At 35.9% G+C, this 16,792-nt stretch overlaps 1 protein-coding gene across 3 annotated transcripts in view; it reads left to right on the plus strand.

The window, feature by feature from the left end:
* The window catches only part of CNTNAP4 (contactin associated protein family member 4), a 243,903-nt gene that overhangs the window by 171,618 nt on the left and 55,493 nt on the right, over positions 1-16,792 (plus strand). For all 3 annotated transcript variants that reach the window (XM_014846907.3, XM_070500547.1, XM_070500548.1), the window contains 3 exons: positions 1,489-1,608; positions 11,214-11,411; positions 15,339-15,495. In XM_014846907.3, coding sequence (XP_014702393.3) covers positions 1,489-1,608; positions 11,214-11,411; positions 15,339-15,495 — 475 coding nt within the window. The remainder of the gene's footprint in view (positions 1-1,488; positions 1,609-11,213; positions 11,412-15,338; positions 15,496-16,792) is intronic.

Genomic DNA, 16,792 nt, shown 5'->3' on the forward strand with positions numbered 1-16,792 from the left:
TGGAGCTGAGGATTTTTTGCCAGTAACCATTCTAAGAAATGGGCCAGGATGACAAACCTGGTAACAGTGAAGCCATCACTATTTTCCTCATGAGTAGAGGAGGGGGCAGGGATGGGGTCTTTTAAAAGATTTTATTAGAAAACAGTATGTTAAACTGTTATGTTATAAAATGTCCAGCAATGTGCGTAAAGCAAAAGTACTTCCAATTACCCTCCTCCAATCATGTGTCCTGTCTAATACCAGCCCTCACTCCAAAGTTACATGTGAGTCTGCCTATATCTTTCAAGGAATTTATGAGCATTTGCGTGTGCGTATAGAAATGTATAAATGAACCCTTTTTATGTGCCCACACAAAATACAAATGTGACTGGAAAGCAATCCGTGCATATATTTCCATCTCTGTGATGTATAATAGCAACCAAAAAAAGCCGTCAGGTTGTGGAGGAGTGGAGAAGCAGAACTTGTATGATTATCTGCATTTTTGTAACACAGAGAAAATTAGTTACGTTGTTTCATATTATCTAAAAACTCATTAACATAATTTTGAAAAATTTAGAATAGATCAGGGAAAGACATTCAGGGGATGATTGATTTCTTATTTCACAGAATACAAAGCTTGATGGAAATTATCAGTACATTTGGCTGAGTGTTCAATGAGAGGTTGCCTCACATACAGGTCTTAATTTCAAATCTTGTACCTGGCACATATGTAATTGTATAATGAAAAACACCCTATGGATCAAGACGCATTGACACCACTTGGGGGCGTAATTCATATAAATCTTTCCTCTGCTTTGAATTTTAATTACCTTGAATTCTCATTACAGAGCATTAGAGGAAGTTTCTTTTGTAAATTAATTTTAAAATTATTGATGAGGAGCTTTGTAAATCGTATTTGTTTTATGACAAAAATGATTTTTATCTATAGATAATTTTATGTGAGAAAGGAGAATAGTGACAACATTATTTAAAACTTTTCTGCTGCATAATTATTGGGTAGCAAAGATTATTTAAGGAGATTGTATGTTGTGCTTCAGATGTTGGGTTCTGAGAAGGTGGTACTAGAATTAGAAATGCTGAAATGAACGTCGAAAGATCCATTTGGATGGATGTCCAAAATGGATGTCACATTATACTTGTAAGTGTCTTAACATTAAAACACCTACTTTCTCTTTTGTTTTTGTACCTAATGTAAGAATAAACTAAATTTTCATTTTGGCTAAATAATCTCATATTCCTTTAGTGATAAAAAGAAATGCCATAACATACAACCTCATTCTTCCTTTTTCTATCTAGCCTACTTTCGTCCATATTAATTTTTTTAAAAAAGAATGAGTTTTGTTTTAAGTATGTTTTATGTTTCTCCTGGTGAGTAAGGTACATATTAAATTTCCAGACTTGGAGTATTTTATGTCCAAATTAAAATTTAAGAGATTCATTTTATCCTATGCCATTTATGATGATCCTTTTTTTTTTTCTTTTTTACAGCTATCTATGAGCAGTCATGTGAAGCCTATAAGCACAGAGGAAATACTTCAGGGTTTTACTATGTAGATTCAGATGGAAGTGGTCCCCTAGAACCATTTCTTCTATATTGCAACATGACTGGTGAGTTAATCAACTTTCATTTAATCGTTGCATTTGCATGAATGCTTTAAACACACAAAATTAAAATGAAACAAGTAGAAAGTTGCCCTAATTTGCAACTTGATTAAAATATATATTGTTCAGTAGAAAAACTTAACATAAATCTTTTAAAAATAGTTTAATGGTAATGATTTAAAATGTTATTTTCTATGCATCTGTATCTGTGTAGAACATCTAATAATAAATATATCTTATTAAGTCTCAAAACAAAAATGATAGATAATTTCTCTGAGATGATTGATACATGTGAAAGCTTTGAAAAATATTTACTTTTCAAATGTATATAAACATTAAGTTTATTCTTGAATTCTTTACCTACATATATTTAAATAGGAATTGATTGTCATGGAAAATGTGTTTGATTAAATTCAACATCCATTTGTGATAAAAGAGAAAATGAAAATTCAATAAATTACTATTAGAAAGAAATTTCCTTAATTTGTTAGAGTACCCCCAAACCTACAGCATATATCACAGTTTATGGTGAAATATTGAAAGCTTTACCCCTGTTGCCAGCATTAACACAAGGAAGCCTGCTGTTACCACTCTGTTTTTTATTGTATTGGAGGTTTTAGCCAATGCAATAAAGCAAAAGAAAGAAACGAAAAATATATTTACTGGAAATGAAGAACTAAGATTCTCATTATTTGTAGATGACCAGATTATGTGTTGAGAATATTGTAAACAATCTACAGATAAACTATTAAAATTTAGTATGATCACTGGATATCAAGTTAATATAAAAATTAATTTTATTTCTGTATAACAGCAATAAACAATTAGAAAATGAAATTTTAGCAGATGCTATTTTCGATAGCATCAAAAATGTCAAATACATGGTAATAAATTTAATGAAAGATGTGCAAGACTTCTACACAGATGAGCGTGAAATGCTCTTGAGATAAATTAAAATCCTAAATAAATCGAGAATATAAAATTTTTGTTGATTAGAAAACTCAGTATGGTACAAATGTCGATTCTTCCCAACTAGGTATTGGTTTAGTGCAAACTAAATTAAAATTCCAGCAGGATTTTTGTTGGTATAACTGTTTTGGTGAAAACTGGCAAGCAGATTCTAAAATGTATCAGCACATTTGAAGGGACAAGAAGAACCAAGTCAATCTTGAAGAATAAAGTTGAAGGATTCAACTCTACCATATGTGAAGACATTGTACTGATAGGCTAAATAAAATAGTGTGTGACTGGCACAAGGATGGACAAATAGACCAATGAAACAAAGCAGAGAATCTGTGGACAGACTCACTCATATATAGGTAGTTGACTTAGTGCAAAGGTGGCATTGACATGCAGTGAAGGACAGATGGTCTTTTCAACTAATGGGGCTGGGGAAAATTGTATGTAAATGTTGTAAAAAAGGAATCTTGATTCCTTCATCATCAAACACAAAGAAATGGATTCTAGATGAACTGTGCTATTCAATACAGTAGCCACTAGGACAAACGCTTACTTAGATTCAGATTTAATTAAAATTAATTGATAAAACTAAATGAATTGAAATAAATTTTACAAATTTAAATTAAATTAATTTATTCAAATAAGATTTAATTAAATGTCAGTTCTTCCATCTCACTGGCCATGTTTTAACTACTCAATAGGCACTTATTCCGTCATCACAGAAAGTTTACGTTGGACAATGCTATATGTTAGAAAGTCAAAGTTTTGTGGAGAAAAACAAACAGAAAAGGGAAATATTAAAGTGAGGCAGGAGGTGTTGAGAGGAGGATTCGCTACTTAAAATCAAGCAGTGCCTATCTGGGGAAAGAACCTTCCAGGCAGAGGAAACAGCAAGTGCTAAGTCCTGAGAGAGGTGATCTAACCAGCTGTGTTCAGAAAATAGCAACAAATCCAATGTGGCTGGAGGATGGCAAGTAAACAGGGAGTACTAGGGGAGCAGGAGAGAGTCAAGCAGGGCGGGGCCAGGAGGGGAAGAGTCATGGGGTCCTGACAGCAATGTTGTAAGGTCTCTGGTGTTTCCTCTCTCAATGAAATGAGAAGACTTTGGAGAGTTTTAAGCAATAGTGGATGCAATCTGACTTCCTTTAAGAGGATCACGATTGTTCCTGTGCTGGGAAATGCCTATCAAGGGGCAGGAGTAGAAAGAAGTTGAGACCATATCTATATAAGATATATATCTGTATGTGTATATGCGTATCTATAATAGGAGTTAGGAAACACGTTTAGAGACAAGTTCAAGTAAAGCAAGAATCCAGGCAAGAGGTGATGATAGTGGCTTGCCCTGGATAATTGCAATGTAGGTGGGACTCCTCTCTCAATGAAATGAGAAGACTTTGGAGAGTTTTAAGCAATAGTGGATGCAATCTGACTTCCTTTAAGAGGTGGGAGGCAGGGAGGTTTTCTCGTTGAATACACGTGAGGTGTGAGAGAAGAAAAGTAACCAAAACTACCACCACATTTTTGGCTTAGGCAACTGGAGTGGCTGAGTTCTCATTATTTGAGATGGGGTCCATTAAAGATTTGAGGGGGAAGATCACGAGCTCAGTTTTATACATTTTGAGTTTGAGATGTCTGTTACACATTTAAGTGAGATACTGAGAAGGCAGTTGAATATCAGAGCAAAAGTTCCTTTTTATTAATGTGTAATTCTAAAAACTACAGGATGTTGGTAAAACCTTGGCACCATATATTTGGGAAGTTACTATAGAATGTGTCTTTAGAGATTTTTCACATAACACAGCCAGTTGGCTTCTATTTGCTCTCACAACCCTTGTGGACACTGCCTATCTTAGTCTGTTCTGGCTGCTATAGCAAAAGGCCACAGACTGGGTAGTTTTTAAGCAACAGAAATTTATTTCTCACAGTTTTAGAAGCTAGGAAGTCCAAGATCATGGCACTGACATAGTCGAGTGAGGTCGCTCTTCTGGGTCGCAGACTTCTTGTATCCTCATGTGATGGAAGGGGCTGTGTGGTCTCTTTTGTAAGAGCACCAGTCCCATTCGTGAGGACTCCACCCTCATAACCTAATCACCTCCCAAAGGTGCCACCTACTAATACCCTCACCTTTGGAGTTTAGGTGATTCAACATATGAATTTGCGGGGAGGAGCCAACATTCAGAACATAGTACTGTCCCCATATACCAAAGCAACGTAAGACAGCTGGTGTTTTCCACATCTGTCCCCTCAGTGAGGTTCCTCAGTCTGCACAGTTCAGGTTCCCATGCAGCACCCTGCGTCAGGAGGGGCTCACACAGTGGTTGAGGCAGGGCAATAGAGCCAATATTTTAAATGTCTTCCCACTTGATTCTTTCGTGTACCCACATTTGGGAATCTCTGTTGTAGATCCGTGGTTCTCAAATTTTAGAGAACACCCTGCTCTATTACATGAGAATTAAACCTAAGTGTGAAAAGACCTCACAGAGTGAAAAGTAAAACTTTGCAAATGAAAGATACGAATCCGAGTGCCAGATAACTTTTGATCTTTCCTGTTTGCGTAGCTTGGGTTGTCAGTGAGATTTAACAGGCTGTCACTGCATCCCTGTGCATCCTCTGTTCCCACAAATGCATCCTGAACTGTTCACATGCTGTGTAAAGTGTTGATTCTGTAAATCAGATAGCTCCAAGTTAATAAAAGCCTCTAATCTTTAGAGCTTTAAGAAACACACCGCACACATGTATGCGTGCACACACACACTCACTTCTCATTATCTGTGATAGTATGTTCTGTAAAGTAACCACAGACACTGAGTTAGCAAATATTGGACCACTGCTCCTAGGGGAAGATACAGGAAGATTAGGTTCCTGTGAGCCCCTGGTCACAGCATTCTCATCAGCCGATCAATACATCACTTTGTACTTATTTTTCAGGTGAAAGATGCCTTGTTTAATACATGATGTTGACTCGTTAACATTGAACTCACAACCAGCAGCACTATAGCACACTGGAACGGATTGTATCTAACACATATGTTCCCTTGTATGGCGCCTCACAGCCTTCTTGTGCTTAGGAACACTAGCTAGAACCTCGACACTACAGTTGGAGGCCATTTTAAATGGCAAAATCATCAAGAAAAAGCACGGAAATGCAGAAAACATGACACTAAATAGACCACAAATGGGATACTTGCTCATGGTATTAGAGCATTGCCTTGTCCAGCTTCAGATGGATACCTCTGTATTGGGCAACTCACATGTTTTGCTGCTTTGTTCATGTCTGCAGGTGAACAAGAGATCCTCGAGTATTGATTTGGGGGTTATGAATAATGAGGATCTTCAGATAATGAGGATTGATTATATGCACATACATATATACTTATGTTTATTATGGGTAACAATTCAGTAATTTATAGGCCATAGGAATTTTTTCTTATCCAAGTGATAAGGAAATTATCAATTTCACTTTATTGAATGAATTGGTTCATTTCTATTAAATCAACATTTACCCTGTTGTATTACATTGCTAATTAATGTACCTTATTTTAGTTACATAAGTCTCACAACAACTTTAAGAGACTTGAAGTAAATATATATATACAAACACACACCCACACACAGACACACACACACAGAGGTTAAAGGTACTTTAGGAAAATTATCAAAAAATATTGATGAAAAAGGGGCCATTTACAACACTTACAGCCATTTGAAAAACAAGCTGTTGAGGGCAGAGATACAGATAATCCAGTTAGGAGACAGCCAAGTGTCTTCAGAAGCTCAGGAATATTGAAATATATTCAAACAAAAGTGACAGTCCCAGAATGTAACAAACCAGTGAGAAATACATGTTACAGCTTGAAACTTTCCTTACTGATCTGGTTTTGCAAATGAGAAAACCAAGACCTGGGGAGGTTCAGTGAGGCTGGCTGAAGAATGTCATTAGGGGTAGATCAGAACTGAGCCTTGGTCTCTTTTCTTCCAGCCCGAAAATTCTTCCACTAGAAAAAGCTACATTCTATCAATGTCTCATTGCTTGTAGCCAATAACATATCCTCCAGTTATACAAACCAAGGAGAACAGTTATGAAAACATGACAAAATGCTGAATCAATAACTTGCAAATGTAACTTAAAAAAAATCTAGTTACTAGTCTAGACTTTATTTCCAACAAATGATTCCATTTTTAAGCTGTAGCTAAAAAATATAAACAAAAAAAAAATCTCTTTTGAATACACATTTTCCTAAACTATGTTAAAGGCTGTAAATTCTTTCTAAACAGAGTATTCTAAATAGAATTTTAAAACATGGAGTCAGGATAATATGAATCCCAGTGGCCGTCCCTATTGAAATGTACGGGGCCTTTTTTCTTCCACACTAAATCCATTGCTTTTTAAAAAAATAATGAAATAGTTTTATGTTCAAGAAGTTTCTCATTATCAAACATTACATTGTAAGGACAGTTGTTTCAGTAAGGAGAAATTGATAAGAACTAGAACAGTATCGTTCAAACTTTTGTGAAAATGATAATTCTATGGCTTAACCTCACTCTTTCCCACTGCGCCACCAAGACTCCTGGATTTGGTTTCACTGACTCTGTAAGTTTCGAGACCAAGGCCTGGGTCTCTGACCTATTAACAAGCTCCCCATGTGATATTGAGATAGGGGTTCCTGAGACCATTCCATGAGAATGCTGGAGAGTATAGGACTTCTACTAACAAAATTATTTTTACTTTAGGATTTCAATAATAAAGGCCTTCTTCATAGCTATGAGAGTTAACTATCATTCAGATGCAGCCTTGTTGACGTCATTTCGCTCCAGGATGCTTGCTGCTCTTTCATCTCCCAGCTTTCCTTAACACAGCACTTCCTACCTGCTCTTACAGTCTTTATCACATCTATCACCCCCAGCTATTAAGCACGGAGGAACACAAGCTTTGCATCTGTGTTGCTTAAACAGCATGTTTTTTCTTTACACTGTTATCACACTAAAAAATAGCAGTCAGCCTAAGATAAATCAAGTTCTTAATTACTCAGTTGCTTTACATACAATTTATATTTTTGGAAATCTCTGCAGGGAGAGACACCGGTAGACCCAAACTGCCTTTCAGGGTTTTTTTAGTGTATTTATTAAATCTCATAGCTTTTATGCCTATTTCAGCTATCTCTTCTTACTCGTTTCCCTGTGTCTCCTTACCTTAACAACTCTCTCTGCATTAGTAAAGGGTAATTTTCAAAAAAATAAAATCACGGCCCTTATACAAATATAAAAATAAAAGCTAAAAAACACACTGTAAAGATTTTGTTTAACATATTATTAATGAGGAAACTGGTAAGATGTTACAGCCAGTTCAAAGGAGAATCCAAAGAACAGACATATTTATATATCAGTAATACTGAAATGAAGGTGCAAATAGAAGCAAAACTGGCTTCTTGCGTCGTGGAGGAGGGAAGTCAATCAAACCGCCACCAGGTAGAATTTGCTTGTCTATAGACAGGAATTACTTGTTGTAGGGAAACAACGCCTTGCTTGCTAAGCCAAAAAAAAAAAGAAGAAAAAAAATCTGGAAGCTTGGTAGTAAGAGATAGTGAGTTTCTCTGGAGAGATTTAAAGGCTTACCTCTCCCAGATGCATTTGCCTACATTTGAAGAGTGAGAAAAACCTAAGGCTTGGTCCTCCTCTCCTCAGAAAAGATTTGTTGCATTCCAGAGCCAAAGTTCCTCCATTGGGGGGAGGAGAAGATATGCCAGCCATTCTCTATAAGCTCCAAGTCTCATAACTTTAGAGTTCTTCTCTTGTGGCACAACTCCAGCATGTGCGGGTGCATCTGGCACTCAATGTGTGGGCCATGGGAAATTGGGGTGTAGAGAATCGATGCTGCTAAGATTCTCTGTGAGCAAATGGTCCCTGATCCAGAGACCTCCTGTGTCTGTTAGTATGTATCTATATCTACATGTAGATAGATGTAGATAAGTAGATATAAGTTGTATGTGAGGCGAGATAATTTGTTAACTTGCAAGTAGGATAATGTCTCATACCTTTCACAGTTTCAGACTTACCATTATTTTGCAATTCTATCAGTTATCTACAACTTACAGTGCTCTGAAACAGCTAAAAGGCAATGAAACTCTCAGAGCCACCAAAGAATCAGAATCAGATAACCTGGAAGGTTGTCCTCTAGTCTGAGCAATGCACTGTCTTTATTCATTCGTTTGTTTATTCCCTCATTTCTTTAACTGATGTCTTCTGCATGTTGTGCCAAGCCTCCGTGCTCTATGCTGGAGATGCTATGGTTAGCAAACCGGAAACTATTACTCTTCTCATAGAGCTTACAGACCAATGGGAAGGACCAATAAAATAAATCACAAAATATTGAATTACAAATTGGGATGAAGTCTATGTCTTTCACAGTTGTAATTCTAAATGGCTGTTTGTAGAAACATCAGATAACACAATCCTGTCTGAAAGAACAATAAAGAGGCTCTAGGTTAATAGTTTTGAGAGGTTCCTCTGTTAGTAAAGCACGTAATATCTGGAACGTGGCTCCTGGGCATTCATTTCCATGGCTCAGAATCTATCGTCAACTGCTTTCCCCTGGAAATCTAGATTGTCTAATCAGTGTGGCATCTGTTTAACTTCACACTTTGTAGCACTTTTTCATTAGACGATGAAATCACTTACAGAAACTATCATAATATTGAAATTTTAGAATTTCCAAAGGAAACCTTTCTATGACCTACTCTTTAATGGTTGTCATGCACCATGGTCTTGGATTTCTTACAACACCTTCAAAGACCTTTAGATCATGTGTTAATTGTGACCTTGTGGGTGCTAAAGGATAGGGAAGTCCCTTTCAGTGTGATTGGACCGTGAGGCAAAGAAACAAAGGCTTCAAGCAGCTTGATTGTCCTGTTCTTTTGGTAGCTACACAGCCAGAGTTGAGCTTCCTCATGCGTGTCATTGATTTACCACAAGAAAAGAGGAATCATTTTGCTGAACAGTAAGAGCAGAGTCCAACAGAGGCTAAGCTAACAGATTTGCCTGCTTAATAATCGGAAACTTGTCATAGCCAAGGTTGAGTTGGCTAAAATTATACAATTGCAGACCTGCTCTATTGCCTCCTATATTCTGCCACTTTATTTTCCAAGTTTGGAAATAGAGGTTCAGATTTTACCTGACTTCCTTAGCCAGACCTACCAGATCTGCGGCTCAGATCTGATGGTCTCTATACTGTACGGCTATCTGGCGATCCATAATTAATTTCATTAGCTCATATATCCTGTCCTCTTTAAGGAAAATCATTTGCTGATAAAGCTCTATGGTGAGCTGAAATGCAAGGTGGAAATAAAAGTAACAGCTATTGTTTCATAGAAAAATAATGATCCACACATGGAAACCAATAAGGCTGTCAAAGTTGCCTCCTGCCTCGTTTATTCAGCAGGTCTATCTATTCAAAATTCTGATGACCAGGAGAGGGCTGGGAATGAAATTTCTTATCTTGTTTTGATTGTTGATCCATGTGAATGCATTAACTAAAAAGAGGGGGGAAAAATTCTACCTACTGTTTTCCTTCAATTTGGAATATTCCTCTGTAATGCAGAAGAGTTATGCCACTTAACAGCACATATATAGCAGAGTTTTGGCAACTTCCAATCTGTTTCCTACCTCTTAAATCAGAGGCCTCTTGATTAATCTGTTCTGGTGCCGGCATATATCACAGTAATATAATATGAAGTCTATTGCTGGGAAGGTTGAAGGATAGATACAATATGTTTATCTTCTGTTATGACATTGTAGGATTTTTATTTCATCTAAATAATTTTGGTAATCAGTATGATGGAGATGTTTACAGACATTCAGGTGCCAATAGTGATAGCACTAGTGAATACTCAAAGATATTTTATTTTTTGTGTTAGTTGAGTTGCTGATGCTGTATCAGATGTGTTCCATTCAAAGGAGTAACTTCCTATTGCCTTGTGTAACTATGCAGATCACATGATAGCAAAATGAATATTTCAAATTTGATTTAAAAAGAAATAGATGTATACTTATAATTAAATATTGTCTGAAGAGAGATACGTACAGGCCATAAGAATCTGACTCTGTTTTGGCTGGTAACATAAATGATTTTTAAGAGTAGAACCGTCATTGCTTACATTATGTTATTTAAAACATTTTGCACATTTGAAGGAGAACTTTCTTTTCACATTGTAACATCTCTGAATTCAGGGTGTGTCAACAATCAGCAATATTTCACAATTATAATAAGCAGCATTTTTTCCCTTTTTTGAGGGAAAAATAAAATGATGTATCTTTTAAAAAGCAGAGTATCAGATTTGATGAAATGTACCACAGATTTTAATAATCAGTTTTCTTAATATTTTTCTCCATAAGTATTTTCTGGCTAAATTATTTGAAAAAGTAAAATAAAATCACTGCAAATGAATGGCAATCATATAAATTTCAGGGAAAAGAATCACTGTGCTATAATTTAAAAATTTTAAGAATCCATTTGTGTTGATTCTGCCTCTCAGAGAGGTTTGATGACTAGAAGAATTTGACTCAGATAAAAGGTGATTTTGATTTTCTTTATTTATTTTAACTTTTGCAGACTAGTGATGGTCTCCTCTCTTTCTTCCCCCATTTCTGCATACAAGAAACTGCGTGGACCATCATACAGCACAATGGCTCTGACTTAACAAGAGTCAGAAATACCAATCCAGACAACCCATATGCTGGGTTTTTCGAGTATACGGCCAGCATGGAGCAACTCCAGGCCACAATTAACCATGCGGAGCACTGTGAACAGGAGCTTACCTACTATTGCAAGAAGTCACGGCTTGTAAATAAGCCAGGTAAGTAAACGGAGGCATCTGTCACGCTGCACACATTGCATGGTGCACTTTACTTAACCAGCTTCTAAGGATTTTAAGTCTGCCAAGGTGGTGGCATCTAGCCGCTGAGGGTGTGTGCTCCCTGTGTATTTCGCAAACATGTCACAGTCTGGAAGTCACAGAGATGTTATTGCCTGAAGAAAAGAACAAGGTCAGTTTACACTGAGGCTTGTTCAAAGCCTTGATTGCCTTCAGAGTCTCTTCCTGGCCTTAATCGGATAACTGTACAGAGAGGGGTTTCATTCTCACACTGGATGAATGCCGTGTTTATTCCCGATAAAGGGCAAGTGACACGTACACTTTGTTTTGTCGTGGAAAAGAGCTCATAAAAATATGACTTACTTTTTTGAAAGGGACTATTCTGTGTGCCTCTTTTTCATGGATTGTTAACAGTTAGCCTCTGGATATAATTGAAAATTAGAACAGGCTGCTAGAAACAGAGTTTGTTCAGTAGCTCAACTAGGATCAGAAGACCATCTTAAGTCTTTCTTTTATTTTACCTTTAATAACCAGTCTGCTCCTAAATTCTGTTTTTGGTTTTGTGTTTTCTTCCTTTAGAATGTCTCATTATGGGAGCATATCTCGGGTCCCACTATTCTGTGTTAGTACGGACTTCAATGACCTAATTCTTGAAGTTACTGCAAGGGCTTTCCAACTGACCTCCAGCTTGCATCTCTCCATGTCTTCTAACCATCCAATATATAATCCAAAATATTAATCTTTATGAAGAAAATTAGCCTTTAAGAAACACTGCTTCCATCATGACACTTTTCTGTTTAAGAAGCTCCGGTGCCTTCCTATCTCCTGTCTGTCCAAAACAGACTCCTCTGTCTGGACACAAAAACTGCATATTCTGGATCCACCTGTTTATGCAACCTTCAGGCCAACACACTGTTTTCTAGCAGCAATATTCCAGTAGGTGTATTTTTCTTTAGAAATGAGAGAAGATTCTAAGACATCTGCATGAGAAAGCCACTTTGTTAATGTTCATTCCCATTTGTTGTCTTAAGAGAGGTTGGACTTCCAGATAGAAGGTCGAGAATTTTAAAAGAAATGCTTTTCATGTGTGAATATTTTATGTTGTATGGAGCATGCAGAAAAACTGAACTCTTGGAATGACATTTGGACCTTTTCTTTCCAGTTAAGCCCTTCTCCTGTTTACTCTCCACTCACTTAAAACAGCCAGATTATTTTCTCCCTCATGCCTGAGTTCCACCCCTCTCCTCTTCCTTTTCCTCCTTCTTCTTTCTCTTTTTTAGAATATTCTTATTCAGCCTTTTACCCCTGCAAACCCTTCCCATCTTGCTGGTCTCCCCTTGGATCTTTTCCCCCGGAACCTCAATCCTATCTGTGACTATCAGATAGTTGTAGTGCAAAGAGCATAGGATTTAGAGATGGGGAGAGGTCAAAGTTCAAGCTCCAGGTCTCTCATTGAAGGGATAGAACTTGGACAGATAAGCCTTTCTCAGTCTTTGTTTTCTCTTCTCTGAAATGAGGCCAATCATACCAGCCTCACGGGGGTGTGGTGATGATTGGGTGGCATAACACGTAGAAAGGGGATGATGTGAGATCCTCTCGTTCCCATGTCTCTGGCGCATCATGGTTATAGTTAACATGCCAGTTTAGTATGCAACTGATTGTTCATTGTTGCTAAATATTGATCTCGGAATCTAAAAAACAGATGAGCAAATATGGAAATACATTCTAAGAGAATGAGAACCACACTTACAGAAGGGTAAGTGAATGTGATGGAACAAAATGAACTGAGTTGCTTAACTAGGAAAGAAAGACAAAAGGAAAGATGATCATCAAAGTCACACATGAGTCAAACTCTAAAAGAACCAGAAAACAAGATCACCAAAGGGTTGGTGAGCAAGCACCACGCAAAGTAAAGGGGACGACATAGAAAATGAAGGCATCCCCACTTCATGGCCAGTGGTGCCCATGCATCTTTTTGTTAAGGCTCCCCAGGTGTTTCAGGCAGACTTGAGAGCCACTAGAAAAGGAAGCAGTAAACTCTAGAAGGCTGTAGAACAAGGAATGATGATAATTGTTAAATACTCAGATTTTCCTCGGGTCCATGACCCTAGAATTCATGTAGAATGGATTTGAGGTGGAGAAGAGAGAGAACAAATTGGATTTTGACTTCACGATAAGAAGGTGGTGTTAGACAAGTTAAATTTAGTTTCTGGTCTTGAAGATATAGCAGTTTCAAGCAGTAGTGGTGCCATAACTGTGGATGAGTAAAGTGGAACGTATATGAAAATATGTGTGGAATGTATATGAAAATATGTTTTCAGCAAACTGTGGATCTGAGACCCAGCACATTCGAAGGAAGATCAGTGTGAATACTCAAGTCATTTGGGATTTTGTCTATAGCAAGTGGAATGTTCTACCACACTCCTGATATTTTATCATTTTAATTTTTAACTTTAAAAAATTTTTCCTGATTTTCTGAATTCTTTCTTGTACTTATTTAAATTCTTCAAGACACTTCAAAAAGTCTTGAAGGTAACTAAAGGTATTTAGTACCTTTAAAACATTTTGTGATTTCTATTTTATAGAGAAAATAGGAAATTTAGATGTAAAATATTATTCAATGTTTAGGAATAATGATTTATTTTCTTTATAATCTATGATCACATAATATTTTGAGCAGTATGTTGAAATATATCTATTAAATGTTTCAAGATGGTTTCACCTGTGGTTGATGAGTTCATCATGCATTTAAAACAAGATGAAAATTCCTGATATTAATGTATTTATGCATAAAATAAGCTCCAAATAACTCCTTGTTTTTTTGGCATGGCATGGACTGGTATGTATAGTAATGCTGGGAGAGAGGTTGTCAGCATTACTAGAGGTCTGATCTAATAGTTATTATGAGCATTGGTATTTGTAAGTAAAGGAGAAATCAGTAGAAGTCCCAGATTTTCAGTAGGGCTCATGGCAACAACTTAAAAGGTTTGAAAGGCAACAGAAAAATGATCAAACACGTTTGAAGAGCTGACTGATTGATATCACATTCTTCTCATGCCCTGATTCTCAAATGACTACGATTTTCCCTCTCAACCTATTTTTTACTTCTAAGACAGATTGCCTACATACTTCCCCTAAATGTTCCATCTATTCTTTGCTCCATTTCCTTGGCATCATGTTTAGTTTTAACTCTGAGAAGGAGCTGGTAGCTCGACATTCATCATAGAAAGAAATGCATTTGGCTGAGGGAAACGTAGCTTTTGAATGTAGTATTTGCTTCAGGCATAGAGATCTTTCAGTGTTATTTCTGTAGTCTCAAAATAAATAGCCAAGCCAATAAATGGAAGAAAAAAAGACATACTTGAGATATACAAATATATCTTAAATTACGACAAGGGAGTGTGATGCCATGCCTAATGTTTAATAAACAGCTAATATATTTTTAGCCAATAAATATATTGAGATAAATCAGTGACTTTACATAACATTCCACATGTTTTAATGGGCATTTCCACAATCTCAAATCAGTTTTGTTTCTGATATGTTAATTACTGTGGTTTGTATTTTGATGCCTCCTTTTTCAAAAATTATTTTTAAGGAAATTACATATGTGAATTGCTCTCAATACATTTTTTAGTATCATGCCTGAATTAAATAGGAACTGCTGATTTCTTTTCTACTCAAAGAAAAATATATCAATCATTTAAGCTTAAATAAAATATTTTTTAAAAAGCTTTCTTAAGGAAATGCCATCAATTATAGTGTTTGGAATATCACTACATTAAATCAACGTTTCTGTCTCTTTCTCCTGTTATTCTTTTTAATGATTGGGGATGGAAGGGCATTATTCTTGGATGGATGGCAGTGGGCCATAATGAAGATGTCACATTTCTCACATTTGTCTTTCAGATGGAACCCCTCTGAGCTGGTGGGTTGGAAGGACCAATGAAACACAAACTTATTGGGGAGGTTCTTTGCCTGATCCTCAAAAATGTACTTGTGGATTAGAGGGGAACTGCATTGATTCTCAGTATTACTGCAACTGTGATGCTGACCGGAACGAATGGTGATTTCCAGATGATTTCCTTATGCAAAATAGTTTATTTTTTTTTAATGAATCACTCAAAACATATATAGCTAGGCAAACACTGAACAGATCAGTACAGTGGAGAATTTAGATAAAAGTATGTTTTGATGAAATATGTTATAATCAATTTGAATCTTAAATGTTAAGACCAATGTCTTTTTATTTAAATTTTTTTGTGATGGACCATGAATCATGTACGTTTTATTTTTGTAATATGATGAATTAGAGGCATCTGTTTCATGTTTCCTCTTCATTGTAAGCCAATTATCATTCTCTTTAAAATGAAGTGCAACTAAGAATTCTGTTATTCTCAAAATATATTTATAGCCTCTAACTACTAAAACACATTTCTTCAATAACCTGCCTATAAAATCTTTAAAGATGGAAACATAGAATTTCCCACAGTTATTTGAACATGTAGCTCTTTTATTTTCTTAAAGGACAAATAACACCACACAGAACTAATGGTCTGTTTATCGTATTTTAAAAAAGGAAGTCTATAACATTTAGGGATTTGAAATGAGCTTGAATTATTCTTCTAGGGAGAAGAGAAGTCTTATGCATATGTTTTCTTTTGAAAAATTAAGAAAGATATTTATTATATTTGAGACTAGAGTTGGAATGTACATTGATTTTATTTATTTATGAAGTGGAAATATTTTTAAATTTTCATATTCATGTTTCAACATACCATATATATCTCTTACATCATTAAGCAACTGGATCTGTACATAAAAATAATTTTTTAAAAATTAATAGTCCATCTAGATGTAAATATGATTGATTTTATTACAGAATGTACATTAATTCCAGTCATCAGTTTGCTGTTAATTGAGCTCACATTTTGAATTGTATGATATTCCATTTATTTATTTGGCAAACATCAAGACTATGCTGTATCAAAAAACAGATTCTTTTAGAATATCCTAGAAGGAGGCTTCTATATGGAGTCATAACTATACTTTTAGTGTTACATGTTTGATGTGAAGAATATTGTCTCTCTTACTCAGACTCCAATTTTTCAAAATTTCTACTCCCTTTGGAAGGCACTCTTTCTCACTGCCTTCACAGAAAATGTCTACACAGTAATATTATATTTTAAAAAGTGACTAAAATGTTAATAGCAATGCTTAACAGACAAAAATACCTAAACTAATCACCAATAACTCTCCAGTGTCTCCATTACATATTATTAATCAAAAATAACTTTTAAAAATAAGATTTTGAAATTTCTTATATTAAATTCTACTTACGGTGCAGCAGCTTGCATAGAGCT

Source organism: Equus asinus, chromosome 28, assembly GCF_041296235.1.
Source record: "Equus asinus isolate D_3611 breed Donkey chromosome 28, EquAss-T2T_v2, whole genome shotgun sequence".
Classification (NCBI taxonomy): domain Eukaryota; kingdom Metazoa; phylum Chordata; class Mammalia; order Perissodactyla; family Equidae; genus Equus; species Equus asinus.